Source organism: Temnothorax curvispinosus, unplaced genomic scaffold (assembly GCF_003070985.1).
Source record: "Temnothorax curvispinosus isolate PA1 unplaced genomic scaffold, ASM307098v1 QBEX01016001.1, whole genome shotgun sequence".
Taxonomy (NCBI): Eukaryota; Metazoa; Arthropoda; class Insecta; order Hymenoptera; family Formicidae; genus Temnothorax; species Temnothorax curvispinosus.
This window is the reverse complement of record NW_020225781.1, coordinates 169,313-183,811: the sequence shown is the minus strand read 5'-3', so window position 1 is coordinate 183,811 and position 14,499 is coordinate 169,313. Positions and strand designations below refer to the sequence as shown.

General features: G+C 48.2%; 2 protein-coding genes across 2 annotated transcripts; both read right to left on the bottom strand.

Annotated features, from left to right (window-relative positions):
- Nucleotides 1–6,660: 6,660 nt before the first annotated feature.
- Nucleotides 6,661–10,354, bottom strand: LOC112466202 (GSK-3-binding protein-like). Its single transcript, XM_025034156.1, has one exon. The coding sequence runs from the start codon at nucleotides 8,603–8,605 to the stop codon at nucleotides 7,985–7,987; it is 621 nt and encodes a 206-aa protein (XP_024889924.1). The 5' UTR covers nucleotides 8,606–10,354; the 3' UTR covers nucleotides 6,661–7,984.
- Nucleotides 10,355–10,465: 111 nt separating this feature from the next.
- Nucleotides 10,466–14,307, bottom strand: LOC112466200 (HAUS augmin-like complex subunit 3). Its single transcript, XM_025034153.1, has 9 exons — nucleotides 13,793–14,307; nucleotides 13,490–13,708; nucleotides 13,210–13,396; nucleotides 12,915–13,135; nucleotides 12,710–12,838; nucleotides 12,245–12,581; nucleotides 11,933–12,165; nucleotides 11,696–11,864; nucleotides 10,466–11,620 (listed from the first exon to the last, which is right to left on the bottom strand). The coding sequence occupies exons 1-9, from the start codon at nucleotides 13,975–13,977 to the stop codon at nucleotides 11,477–11,479; spliced, it is 1,824 nt and encodes a 607-aa protein (XP_024889921.1). The 5' UTR covers nucleotides 13,978–14,307; the 3' UTR covers nucleotides 10,466–11,476.
- Between the last annotated feature and the right edge of the window lie 192 nt (nucleotides 14,308–14,499).

Below are 14,499 nucleotides of genomic sequence, written 5' to 3'. Positions count from 1 at the left end.
ATTCAGTATATAATTTGACCCTATTATTTAACACAGCGCTTATCTATTCATTCCTATCGCCGGAAGGCGAGCATCTTAACGAGTACGTGCTGTTTCGCGCATTTTTTTTCTATCTCTCCTTTCCAACTGGGTCGCTCGCTATCTCGCCCCGAAATCTGTGTCAACATACGGACAAGGCCGATATACGTTATTAGACGAATTGTTGACTTACGGCCGCGCGCGCCGTTAACTCCGCAACGATCAGAGAATCAGCGGAGAGAAGATCGCTATCGAGAGCCCGTTGTTCCACAATCTTGGGGTACAGTGGAAAAATAATATGGACCCGTCCGGCGAGGACGCGCCGATAAGGGAAATCTCAAGTACATCACCGCGATTCATGAAAACATCGCGTGATGCTGTTAATATCGATAATGACGAGTGCGAGTCAATTTGTCGCGTTATCTCGTGCATTTCGGAGCTGACGTAACGCCGCAGTCGACGCACACGGTGTTTCTCTTCTGCGACCGCGGATTGAACCGAGAGGCGAAGCGAAACACCGATGATTCATTACGAGTCTGATTCACACGTGTATCGCCGAACGTGTTTCCGGTTGTGTGTCTCGGTCTCCCTTCCCCTTTTATTCGAATCATACAGGAATCTATAAAGACATTTGTCGAAACGCGCGATTTTATTTCGTCGCGCGCCGTTTCTTTCCTTCGAGAACGTGTATATATCGCCGTGCAAAAAACTGCGACGCGACGCGCGACGCTGTCTCGCGCGTACATTTATAGCGCAAGGTTTTCTTTCGAACTCTAGCCGATGTGGGATCCTATTCTCAGTTTACCAACGACACAGAGGCCCGAAGGCCTTGCTCTCGAAGGTCGCGCGAGCGTTACACGTATTATATAAGGCGCTATTTGCCAACGCGAAACGTGATAAAAACCGTCGTCGCCGGCAGCGAAATCAATTAAACGAATTAAACAAATTGATATAGGACTGAAGATTTCTCGCCCCACTTCGAAGTGGGAAAAAAAATCCAAGATAAATGGAGATTTATTGATTGCTTCGGGCAATCGCGTGCTACTTACCTACCGTTACTTTTATCAGCCGCTGGGACGCTTCGAAACAACGAGGAATCAATTCCTTCTCGCTTAATTTTATTTTTTATCAGAGCCTCGAGGGGGACGTCCCCATTTTATCGTACAGATAATTAAAATTACGTATACTAATAACGCGATGGAGTGTGTACATATCGAATACATCCAGGCCGTCGCGCATTTCCGAAAGATCGGCCGAAGATCCGAGAAAGAGAGTGTGTTCGCGTGAAACGTTGCGATACTCCGATAAGGACGGGTGATATCAAACGTACCGCCGCGCTAAAAATATCACGCTACGATAGCACGAAATCGCGAAATTCGGTCGACCGCTTGCGTGCCTCGTTTTCGGAAGCTCTCCTCGCGTTATCGTTTAATGGATTTACACGTAACCGCGTCCGTTCTCTCTCCGCGCACGAGCATTTCTATATTAACGTAAAATTAACATCTGTGTCATGCACGCGCGGACGCGCAACGCCAGATGGTGGACAAACGTATACACAATATAAATGGACTTTCTTGAATTGGGTCAGGCTGCGCCAAGTTTTCCGCCGTTTATTTTCGCGCGCCGGCCGGTAAAGCTGGATGCACAATGAAAAGCACAGACAACAGGGAAACAGGCAATGGGAACAGGAATTTCCGACGCGTTGGATTTCTATTCTCTGTTGCCCGTGTATCTGACCGATCCACAGTGATTTTGATTTTAGCTGCGATTGGTTAGGTACGGGCAATAGAGAATAGACATCCAACGCGTTGGAAATTCTCTGTTCCCATTGCCCGTTCCTGTTGCCTGTGTTTGTCATTGTGCATCCAGCTTAACGTATACTTCGATTACGCGATAGCCGAACGACAAATACAATTACATTCGGGAAAGTCCTAATTGCATAAGCGGGGAGAGAAACGTACGATTTCCACCGCCGCCGTAATGAGACGGGATCGTTGCGACAGGTCGCGCCCGCTGACGAAAACGGGTCGCTTCGTTAGCTAAGACCGCGCAATCGGCCGCAATTCCGGCCGAGTATAACGCGTACGCGCGGAGTCACTTACTGGACTCGATTTATTCGACTTCTCACGCGTTGCCGCAAACACCGAGAAATGTCGCCAGTCATTCGATCAAAGTCTCCGGGCGACGGGCGAGAACGGTGACTCGCGAAAAAGCCATCAGCCGACTCTTAACAATCTCCGCTTTCGCGTCCGCGTCTCGCGATGACATTTGACTTTTCTCGGGGTCAAGTTCGCTCATCGTTAATCCCTCCGACTTTTAGGCCCAGTCTCACAAGTGTCGGTTAACTTTTAATCTTAGATTAACTCACTCTTCGTCTCTTTCGAATGCCCATCTCTACCAATGTAGATTAACTTCTAATCTCGGTTTAACTTACTTTCTATCTTTTTCTAACTTTTAGAACTAGGAAAAGATGACAGGTAAGTTAAACCAAGATCAAAATTAACCTGCGTTGATAGAAATGGACATAAGGGGGACGTTAGAAGGAGACGAAGAGTGAGTTGATCTAAGATTAAAAGTTAACCGACACTTGTGAAACTGGGCCTAAAGTGCTGCGAAAAAAGCACCTGCAATATATATATAGTACATGTTTCGGATGGCAAACACCTGACTTCGAGAATTATCAGAGCAACGAAAAAAGAAATTATCCTTAAGGATAATTATCCTTAAGAAATTATCCAATTGGAATCTGCTTAATATAAAAAAAAGATTGTACGTTATGCTATTCTATTACGAAAGAATTGAGATGTTAGAAAGTAAGGAAGCGGACGCGTCGAATGATATGTGCGATTCACGGCGAAATTAAAAAATCCCAAGACTCGAAATAATGAACTGTCGTTTCATTACGCAACGCGACGAAACAATTGCGTCGCGTTACGTGCCGATGAAGCAGCTGCCGCCGTTAATTTCTGTAAGCGGCCAATTATTAAACGACCTGCCTCATGCCTGAAATTGATGGCCGACCCTTTTCCCTCCCTCTCTCTCTCTCTACCGAACTGTCGGTTTCAGGTCAGAGGCATCGGGCAAAATGTGGCTCGTAAAAACGCACCGGGTATCGTTCTACATCCGTTCTAGGACCTTTAAGAGCCATAATTTACCGCTGCGTTATTACGGTCATTATTGCAGTCGACGCTTTTGCGGAAATTACTGTGAAATGGCACTTGCTCCTATACCAAGGCTCGCTCGCTATGCGCGTCAACGCCGAGAGCTTTCGGTTCCCGCAGCGCGATATTAAAGAATCGGAAGAGGGTGCTCGAGAGACCGGGATACGGATATTAAAACGCTGCGAGGTCTCCGCGATAACAGAATCCGCCCGGAGAAATCCGGACGAGCGTATCGCGGTTTCGCGTAATATCGCGGTCTACTATCAACGCGAGATAGATCGGGCGAGCGTGCGAGTTTTGTTGCTGAAAGCAAATCTTCTAGGAGCTGGCACGTAGAAGCGGCTTTAACGCGCGCCAACGATCAGAAGGCCAGTGAACCGCCGGCTTATACGGGGTGTCCCGTTACCGTACCGCCGTTCCTAACAATGACTTTATTTGACGAAACGTATTAGGTCAATATTGCTCCCCTAGATAAAATTTCACAGGAACTCGCTCTATCTACAAGTATCCTCGAGTATCCTGAAATTCGACCGAAATCTATGCGAGATTAGATCACGTTAAAACGAGATTCTCATCTGTTTACGGTCATCCTGTTTGCGCGCGAGCGGTGGCAAGCCCATGCACCGAGACGTTACGTTAATCGATCCGGCTATTAGCTCGAAAATTTTCCTCGAGCGCGAGCCGAGCGAAGGAGGAACGGTAATGTCGAGACGTCCCGTATAATATCAGCGCGCGCGTATCCACGATGTATTTGTGGCACGCTCCGTCGTCAGACACAGCAGGCAGAACCGTTTGATGTCGACGTTTGATGACGGTGGAAGAGGGAAGCGAGACAGAGGCAGGAATAGTGGAGGAGCAGCGTGGACGATCGGACGGAAAGTTTTCGCGCGGGTCAATAGCGGGTATACGATGCACGCGCAATAAATACATGTACACCGGTATATCTGCATCGAAACTTTGAACTTCTTTATTTTTTTTTTTTTTTCATTTTAATTAAGACTTGTCGGGCATGCGAGCCCGACCGATCACAACGAGATATAGTTTTCCATAATGCACGGTTCTTTAACGACGAACTTAGAAAAGAACGGATAAGGGGGATTGCGTTCGCTCTTAGAAAAAAAAAGAGACGAAAAAAGAGAACGAACGCAACTCTCCCACGCACACGCTCACGCACACGGGCATTCGTCCGTTCCGGAGCTGCGGCAATCCTGACGCAATTCGTTCGCTCCGCTCTCGCAGTAGGTACACGCGGTGTGGTACTAATTGCTAGCTTATCTAATTAGTCGGATAAGGCGGCAAACGTCGTCGAAGATCCCCGACGACGCGAAGCCACGAAACGATTCATCGTTTCTTTCGCCCCCCCCCCCTGTATATTCGCGCTACATACAAGTGTGTCGTTTTTATTGCGTCATTCGTGTGTGGTGCCGCGACCGCGTTTACGCCAACACGTCCACACGATAAAGTCCCGGACGCTGCAGCTGTGACGTCACTCTCGGCGCGCGCCCCCGGGAATAATCGAGGGCTTCTTCGAATTGATCGCGAGATTTTGGAATAGAACGGGCATCTCTCGCGAACGAAGAAATTAATTATGAGCAGCAACGATGTTATCGCGAGGAGTATATAATAGTCCTCTCCGATAATTATGTCAACCCGTGACGTCACAGCTGCCCCGTAAGGGCCCTCGTATTACAGATGCATCTCTCTCTCTTTCTCTCTCCCCTCATCTCTCCACCCGCGCGAAATGAATCACGCGACGCTGGAGCATCATCTCGTCGCGCGAACTCGCGCAACGCACGCATACATGCGCGTTCTTGTACGTGCGGATACAATGTATGTAACATCAACAGCGTGTCTCTCCTCTAGCGATCGATAGCGATAAGTAGCTATGCACTAAAACATGCACAGAGAAAGGGGTATAAAGCTAAACGTATAAACTATTGTACAGATCCACGTTAACGCGCGGTCCTCGTCTGTCTGCTTTTCTTCTTCCCCTCCCGCGCGGATTCTCCCGCAACCGTGGACATTTATCTAAATCTTTGACATTCTTACGTCTCTTCGTTAATACTCCAGCGCGTCAGGATTACCCTAAATGATACAACGATCGGGATGCCGTAGAGATTTTCTCTTTTCATTTCGCAATCCTAAGTGTCGAAAATTTCCGTCAATAAATTTCAAAATTGCTCTAATTCCACGATATACAATTTCATAAATAGACGAAGTCGCGTCCCACCAGCTAAGCAGCGGAACCTCCTCGTTTATACAACGAATCTCGGTCCAATTCTCACGATATACATCCTCGCGAATGTAAACGTCTTCGTGTAAACTGCAAAAGCCCCCGCCGGCCTCTTTCTTCACTCTTTTTTGCTCAACTCCCGCTTTTCGCCGAACGGACGACGCCGACGGTGTCTTGTACCCTTTAGGATTAAGGACGCAGCTGTCGGGGAACTAAACCGAGCCTAAGCTAAGCTATCAATGATCTCGCCTCGCATCGATCGGCTGCAGTCCGCTCGTTGCGCGCATCATGAAAAAATAAATGAGATCACCGTGTCTCTGTGTGTGCCCTCCTCCTCTCTCTCTCTCTCTCCTCGTGGCGATTGTGCCCCTAATACTTCCGCCACGCAACGCAAAGGCATCGTTAATCGTTGATCGGCCGCGGTACGCGGTTTACTCGCTCAAAGTGGACTCGCGTAATCCTGGGGCAGGACCTGATTGTCCTTGTCTAACAGCTTGAGAAACATTTTCGCCGCCTACTCTTTCTCCCTACTCGCACGTGCTATAAATTTTATATCTATCCTCGTGCGAAGTCTGTGCTACTGCGGCTAGAAAAAAAGTGTCGGATCTGAAAATTTGAGAAACCCTGCACTACTGAAATTAATTCGCGAACAACGCGAAGAGATCTTCCTCGATTTAACTCTCAGACTTTTTTCTTTCTTTGGAAAGCCACGACGACGACGACGACGACGATTCGCTTTCGTCGCGCTCGGTGACGCTCTGGGTTTCTTTGCGGGTGGCATTCCGATTCTAACGGAAAGTGTCCATTTATAGAACGACAGAACGTCGACGCGTCGTTCTCGTGCGTCGCACGAGATAACGATTCAGCGCTGTAAATCGATAAGCGAGCGAAACTCGTCGCTTAACTCACAGATAACTTGGCGGTAGGATCTTGAGGCGGGGACGTTACGTACCGTGCTTCGAGGATTAAAAAGTTCCCGCAATACTTGCGTAGTTCCCGTTCTTCGAATTCGAACGGCAAACTCACGTTTAATGATGCAGTCTCAAGAGGGAGGCTGTCACATAATAATTACAAACTAATTAACAGCCATTGTTTTGTGGTACTTGGGTCTCCGAAGCGCGCTGTGAAGACTCTTTTTTTTTCTTTATTATGCCAGAATACGGCCGTTATCTCTAGAGATTAAACTGTAAATTCTTCGGTGCCACTCGCAAACAAACTCCAATTACGTAAAGCAAACAATTGCACTACTAAACAAATACAATTGTGGTAAAACTTTATTAGATCTTTCTTTCTTCGTTCAGTGCTATATAAGACAATGATCAGTGTCTCGCTTACTCAGAATCAATTAACACAGACTTCTTATGCAATTCGACCAAAGATGACGAATAATAACGCGTTAGATTAACTCTTCAAATACCGTACGAACGTGCGTGATTGGCGATAATTTTTAGAGCAACTCGAACGTCGGAAACTTTCCAAGATTTAAGCTCTTTTCATCGAGCGTCGAAAAAAATAATAAATCTCTAACCAGCAGAGCTTCGTTAAATAAAACGTATATAAAATAATATATATCTATATTTTTAATCCCCCATCTATATATATTCGCTCAGTATTTGAAGCGTCAATCGAGAGTTTCGCGACGAATCAGCTGTTACGATACAGGCACTCCACACTGCGATAACGATATCCGATATTTTAATAACTGAGATACCACGCAGTACGACAACAAATTGATATACATTATACATGTTTTCCAGCACTTCAAAATATATACAAAGAATTATGTCGGCCTTGCGTTACGATTATCGCCGGTGATATTACTCAATGATTCGAGATACCGATAATTATCGTTAACACTGTATAGAGTAATGGAAAAGGAACATGTTTTGCGTATGGCTACTGAAACGCGGACGACGCGGCGCGCAGGAAGTCGCGTCAGTCCGGCGTTCGCTCGCCAGGCGATATTTAATTAAATGATCTGAGATACCGCGGCGCGATGTGGAACGGGCGTGCGGGAAAAGGAACATCTCGCGTGCGCATTTCGATACGGTTGATGGGTGCGAGGAGTCGAGCGGCGCGCGGGCCGCGGTCGGCGGCCATAAGTCTTCCACGTAGGTCCGTCCGCGAGCGTCGATACAGCGGCGAGGCTTGGCTGTCGCGCAGCGCCGACAACGCAGCGTATTTACAAACACGGCCATGTAAGGCGAGTTCTCGCCTAATTGCGTCTACACACACGCGGCCACGCACACGCACACTGTCATCGCCGTTGCGTCCCCGGGACTCCCACGCGGGTGAACGAAGGAAAACCTGCTCCCGCCCAGGATCCTTTTATCGTCTTCCTTCTTCAATGGGGATTCCGATCCATTTTTTTCGAGACAATATCCATCCCGAGTCACAAAGGAGGCGTCCGGCGCGGCTCCAGAAAAATCTCGTCCCTTTCAAGAAAGAAAAAGGAAGAGAAGAAAGGAAAAGAACGGGATCGAGGAGGCCGCGGGACAAAGCGGGGTCCCGCTCACAGCGTGAGCGCAGGAACGTCCGTAAAAGTTCTCCCCGGGCGCCGTCGCCGGACGCCTCACAGTTCCAGGGGCTCGTACATCGGCGGTAACGGCTCGTCCTCGGAGTCGTAGAAGTACGGTTTCCTACGGTATCCGCCGCCGCCGCCGCTGGACCGTCGCACATCGTCGTCCTCGTCGTCCACCACGTCGTCCTCGTCCACCTCCGAGCTCGAGAGCTCGTCGAGGTTCTCCTGCAGCCTCTTGACCGCCTCCTTGATGAGGCCGCCCTCGCGCAGCAGCTCCTGGAGCACCTCGTACGGGTCGTCGTCCACTCTGCTTCTCTCGCTCCTCTTTAGATGGTTGTGATAATGGTGGTGATGGTGGTGGTGATGATGACCGGCGATCACGTGATGCTGCTGCTGTTGCTGTTGCTGCTGCTGCTGCTGGCCGTTGGACCGCAGACCGCAGACTTCGCAGCCGGCAGCCGGATCCGCCCAGGAACGCGCCGGCACCCGGTACGGCGACGGCCGGCTGTTCTTGTGGCTGATGCTGGACTTGGCCTTCAGGCTGGACAGCCGTAGGTTCTCCTTGATCTGCGACACCAGCAGGTCGACGTCGCGCGCCAGGAAGGCGTCCGCCTGCGCCGCGCCGTCCGGCATCACGCCGATCAGATACGTCGTCTCCTCGGCGCTCGGCATCCTCGCGCGTTCGCTCCTCCGTTCACGCTCTCGGCACACGGAGAACGCGATACGAACTACCGAGTCCGTAGTAAACAGACTGTGCAATGGGGACTCTTGGATTCTCCAAAGGCTTTGTGTGAGTGTTTTCGTCCTCTCTCCTTCTGATCCCCGATATGTTGCCGTCTCTCCCTCTCTCTTTCTTCTCACGCTGGTATTTCCGCCTCTCTCTCTCTTACGGTGTGTTTACCTGGGGTCGACAGTCCCCTGCAACTACAATAACACCCAGGCAGAAGGTAGAGGGGGAAGGCGGGGAAAGGAGAGATCGCTGCAGTATCCTTCCAGGAAAACAAAGTTCCTTCTTGTGAACGAGAGAAAAAAAAGAGTCTCAGCGGGGTGCCGTAGACCCCTTTTTCCCACGACGAAGCGATACCACGCCACACGGTTCGTTCCCCGATTAGCGACTCGCGCACTCGACGTCGTCGCCGACACGTCAACAATAATACACAGCGGCGGCGTGTATATATACGAACGGTGTAATCCGCGACACGGGCACGGGCAGGCGCGTCCGTGCGTAATCGGACGGGACGCGCGTGATTCACTGGGCAAATACGCGCGGCGGCGATATCCTCCGTCGCTGCTCCCAGCGCGCCGCCGGCGGGCTCTCTCGCCCGCTCGCTCGCTCGCTTTCTCGAAACGTCCGTCGGCGAAACGTACGACGGGAGACGGGAGTCGCGCGCGTCCAAGCGCGGCTGGCTGTTGAATGAAACGCCCGCGCGAGCAGCCGAGTACGAGCGTGCGGGCTAATCTACGCGCATAAACAAACGCACACGAGCGCGCCGTGCAGCAGCAGCAGCTGCTGCGGGTATACACGCGCACACAGGCACACGGGTCTCCTCTCCACGCTACGCGCTACACCAGCGGCGCATTGTTTTGCTTCCAGGCCGATCGAACGTACATACACACACACATGCACGCACGCACAGTGTCTGCGCCCGAAGCTCTCTCGCTCGCTCTCTCTCTCGCCGAGGATCGGTGCGGCAGGTTGCACAACGCGCGCATACGCTCGTTACACGCACCTACTCCGCTCCGATGAGGTAACGCACTGAGAGGTGGGAGGGGGAAGAGAGAGAAAGAGGAGGCACACGGAGAGAGCGATTATTTTGGCCCGACGGGAAGATGGGGTATCTCGCACGGCGCTCCCGCTTTCGAATCGGATACTCCAGCCGACGTTCCTCGATCCCTTATCTTCTACTTTCCTCTCCGCGCGATTTCCTCTATTTATAAATCTCTCCTATTTTTTTCTTTATCCTGAGGTAGTCTCAATTCTCCACGGCTTGCCTCCGCACACTCCACTCGCGTAATCCACTTGTTACTTGCCGACGGCTCCCGCAGTTTCGATTTAAATGTCAGTCGGAACTCGCCGCTCGCTCCGACCTCGAGGTAGTCTCGGTTACTCCGGTTCTCGGGTTCCACGGTGCCGACCCTCCACGTAACTCGCTCGCCGAATTTGTTCGCCGTTCGAGAAAACGTCCCCGCTTTCTCTCTCTCTCTCTCTCTCTCTCTATGCGCTCCCGGCTCCTTTGTTTATCTGGCGTGACTCGACCGCGCGCGACAAACGTCCGACGGGATCACTTTTGCGCGAGCGGAGCGGAGCGGAGTAGCGCCAGCACGGGCACGGGCACAGGCACAGGCCTCAGCGAGCCACGGAGAGCGAAGAGCGAGCGGCCGCCCGTTCGTCCGCCAGCGCCAGCCATGAACCTTCTACTCTGTTATTATTGTTTTGGTCGGGCGGCGCATGCGCCCGGCCGCTTCCTCGCCGTCCGCCCTCCGCCGCGCCGAGCCGAGCCGAGCCGGTGCCCTTCCCCGTCCGTCCCCGCGCTCGCCGGCTCGTGTAAACAAACCGTTAACTCACGGGTCCCCGGCGAATCGATAATACTCCTCGCCTCGCCGCTACCCCGTTCCGTGTTCTCTCTCTCGCTCGGCCTCCCGCCCTCCCACCGCTCTCCTCGCTCCACGCTCGCCGCGTTCTGTTCGGTTAAGAAAGCGTGCACGCATCGCTGCCGATCGGAAAACGCCTTTGTCGTATATCCGTGGAACACGCCACGGCTGATAAGACGCCTTCGAGACGCGAATTTCATAAACGAAGCGTTTGCTCATGATCCTTTTGTGTGCATACACGCGGATCTCTCATCTCTCTCGGAAGCGTGGCGATTTTGAACGAAATATCGCGAGAAAGAGGGGAAGAGAGCGAGGAGAAGGCCGGAGGGGCAGCACGTCGATGAGAGAACAGGGCAGGAGAGAGGAGAGGGGGACATCGATGCGCGCGGATCAAGGTTACACTCGGGCACCTCCTCTACGTCATCCCTCGTTGTGTTTACACGCGCGTGCGCTCAGCGTGCACGCACACACACGCTCGTCCTTGGGACGAATCATTCATTATCGCGTCCACGTAATGCTCCGAGCGTATTACGTCCACGAAAACTCAGCGGCGCGATCGGGTTTCCCTTCTGATAACTTAAAACAATACACATTAGAAGGGGGGAGACTACCCATACAGGACAGAATAAAAATATGGTTGGTCAAGGCTAAAGAAAGAATTCGATCTAAATTCAAAAGAATTCAATGAATCGAATCTTTAGTTTGTATATTGCACCGAAGTTTTATTTTCGTTTCCTCTACATGTCATTTTATCATTATTTATTTCAGATAGTTTAGAGATAGATATTTAGTATTTGTGTTGAGTAATGTTCAGAGGAAACGAATGGCTTGGTATTTTATCAAGTATTACATTTAATTCTTTTGATTAAAAAAAAATACAAAAATACATGAGTGTTTGGAGTATCGAAATTTCTTATCTTATTCTACACAACTGGTTTGTAATTGGTTAATTTACCGATTCGATTTGCTATCTCCAAAGTGAGACTCATTCGCTTTTTGTTTCGCTTCCTCGTATCTCATTCTTAATGTATCAGGCTTCGCCAAGAACCTCTGCCACAAAATGTCCTTCTCGCGCTCTAGATTGGCGTCCATCCTCTGCGACACGAGAATTATTAGCAAATGTCATATGATTTTCAGGAAATTGATAGATCAGGATATTTATAGCTGTACCATTCGTTCTTTGAATTGATTCCTGATCCTAGTTATTTCTCCTTGCACCTCTTGAACTACCGCGGATGTTTCCTCGCACTTGGAACTTATTTCGTATGAAATTGGCCTGAGGCTGATTGTCGGTCCATTTTGTGTCTCAGCCGTGTAATCTTTATCGATTTCGTTCTCTCTAAATCCACAGAAATATACAAAAATAACGTATCATCGATATACGAGATTAGTACTAATAATACTTACAATTTCTGTAATTTGTCGATTTTATTAGTCAGATATGTTTCCAACATTGATTTCTTCTTCTCCGCGTTGTCGGTTATCAAGTCATTGTATTTTTTCAATGCGGTAGAGAGCGACTCATCTGAGATATCATCACCGAGCATCATGGACATAAATATTTGATTAAATGCATTGTACGTTTTTGGAGATTGCGTCACGAGAGCCGCATACTTGTCCTGTTCTTGCTGCATAACTTCCTACACGTTATATTTTTATTAAAATACATTAAATTAGAAAGAAAATCAATTCACAAAAAATACTAATAAAATTACTAACGCATCTTGCAGAAGAGAGCTTGTATTCCGTGATAATGTAATGACGAGCATCAGCGATGAATTCAGCAACCTCGCGCAGGCAGCGAAATTGCATTTCCATTAACATGCACAGCAAGTCCACATGAACATGTCCATGCTCTCCTGCGAGAGAATGTAAATTCTTGAGGTTCTCGAGACGAGCTTTCCTCCGTTCGAGACGGGCGAGTGCGTCGTTCTTCAAGATCTTTATTGTCTCCGTTTCCGCATATTGCACTACCTCCGGCAACTGTTGGTCCCGCAAAAACTCAACATTCTGCTCCAAGATATCCCTTTTCACGGTTAACGTTTGTATCTCGTCACTGTTCATAAATAATAAGATATACATTTAAGTGTATAGCGTGTTTTTTGTTCTTGTCTCCATGTCCAAACCATAAAACAACACTAATTATTGTAGTATCGATTTAACTTAATGCGAATTTATACTTACTGCAATTTACTATCCCCGGGCACTTTCAAAACTCCACCATTGTAGATATCTTGTACGCATTGTAACATTTCCATGTCAATTTTTTCTTGAACACTAGCATTAATCTGTTCCAATTTAGAATTGGATAAGCTATATAAAAAAAATAACAAATTGTAAACACATTGTTTTTAATAAATCTAAAAAGAACATTTTCGTGTTTACTTACTTTGTCTTACACAAGAACAATTCTTGCATCCTCTCGTCCATCTGCTTGTCCCTGTTGTCACTTATTAGAGATCCGTAATCTGAATCCTCTTCTTGCTCTACCTTGTTGGCACTAGTTCCAAACTGCTTCTTTATGTGAATACCCAGATAGTGATTGTAGAGTTCTATTTGCTTGATAAACAGGTCAACAGGCATTTGTGACCATAACACCGCGCTGCCTTGCTGAAGAAGAAAAAAATAACAATCAGAGTGAGAAAAATTCTTGTAAAACTAGTTACAAAACTTGCGATAGTCACATTCTTAGCCGCATCGGCATACACATTCAGAAGACTCTCGATATCCTTAGAAAACTGACAATTATCTTTATCAAATTCCTTCAGCATAACGCTGCAATCGTCATATGCCTTTTCCGTTTCAATCTGCTCTTTATTCAGCATGATTTCTGCTTCTTCGATGTCGTCATCCAGCTTGTTCTCGACCTCTCTGCAACATAGTCATCTTTCTAAGTGTCTAAGTTATTCAACTAGTACACAGATAGTCCAAGAAAGAAATAAAAAATTTTATAAGAGTCCTTACTTTATAACTTTTATACTGTGTCTCAACGACTGAAGATACTCCTCGTCTTCTCTGCAGCTTTCCTTCAACGCTTCGTATTCCACAAATAGATCCTCCCGACGTGTATCGTCCAGGCTGACAAGCTGCAACAAGTCTGGGCAATCTTTGGTGGCCTCTTCCAACGCGGCGTCCAACACTTCGTCCTTTAACCGCTCGCCCGCGTCTTCCAATGTATTTTTTCTGTAAATAAAAAGTGGAAACTGTGTCAGAAATCCAATCCTACCGCTCTAGTTGACTGTGATTCTTGAAAGAAGCATCTCATACAATTTTATCTCCTCGTTAGAGAGAACATTGGCGCTGCTCACGTTCTTGCAAAACCATTCCAGAAAAGGTTGCGTGCTCGGTTCGTCGCAGATCCTGCTCAAGATCTCGGACGTGGTCCCCGATGACAGATCCGGACGTAGCCCGCGTAGCTTGTTGTAGAGCAATTTACCGGTAATAACGCTCATCTTCCTTTGTTATCAGGCTTCTCGCCTGGCCTTCTCTTTCGACTCTTTCTCGGTTCAGTTTCAGTTAAAGAGTTCCCGATCGTTTCTCACACATCACGTCAGAACTAAACAGCTTCTCCCGCGTCTCGCAGCGTGCTACTTTCAATGGTATTGTGTTTGACAACCGTTTGAATCTTTGCATCCAACCGTATCGGAAGGAATTACGTCGCCAGCGGCCAATCAACTGCAATCAACCTCAACCTCGCGCCATCTCTTTAAATGCTTTCTAATTATCATATTACCCGTAAATATCGAAGATCGGTAAAATCACTTAAGACTCAATCGTCGATAACTACCTCCCTCCTACCTTTCTCCTATATATTCGTTATTTTATTGGTATATATTGAAAAATCGTTACAAAATATCAGAAATAATCAAATAAGAAAAATCACAAATGCTTTAAATAATTTTGAATATTTCAAAAACTTTAAATCGAAATATAAGACATCTTCAAAATTAGACTTCAATAACTACAAACTACAA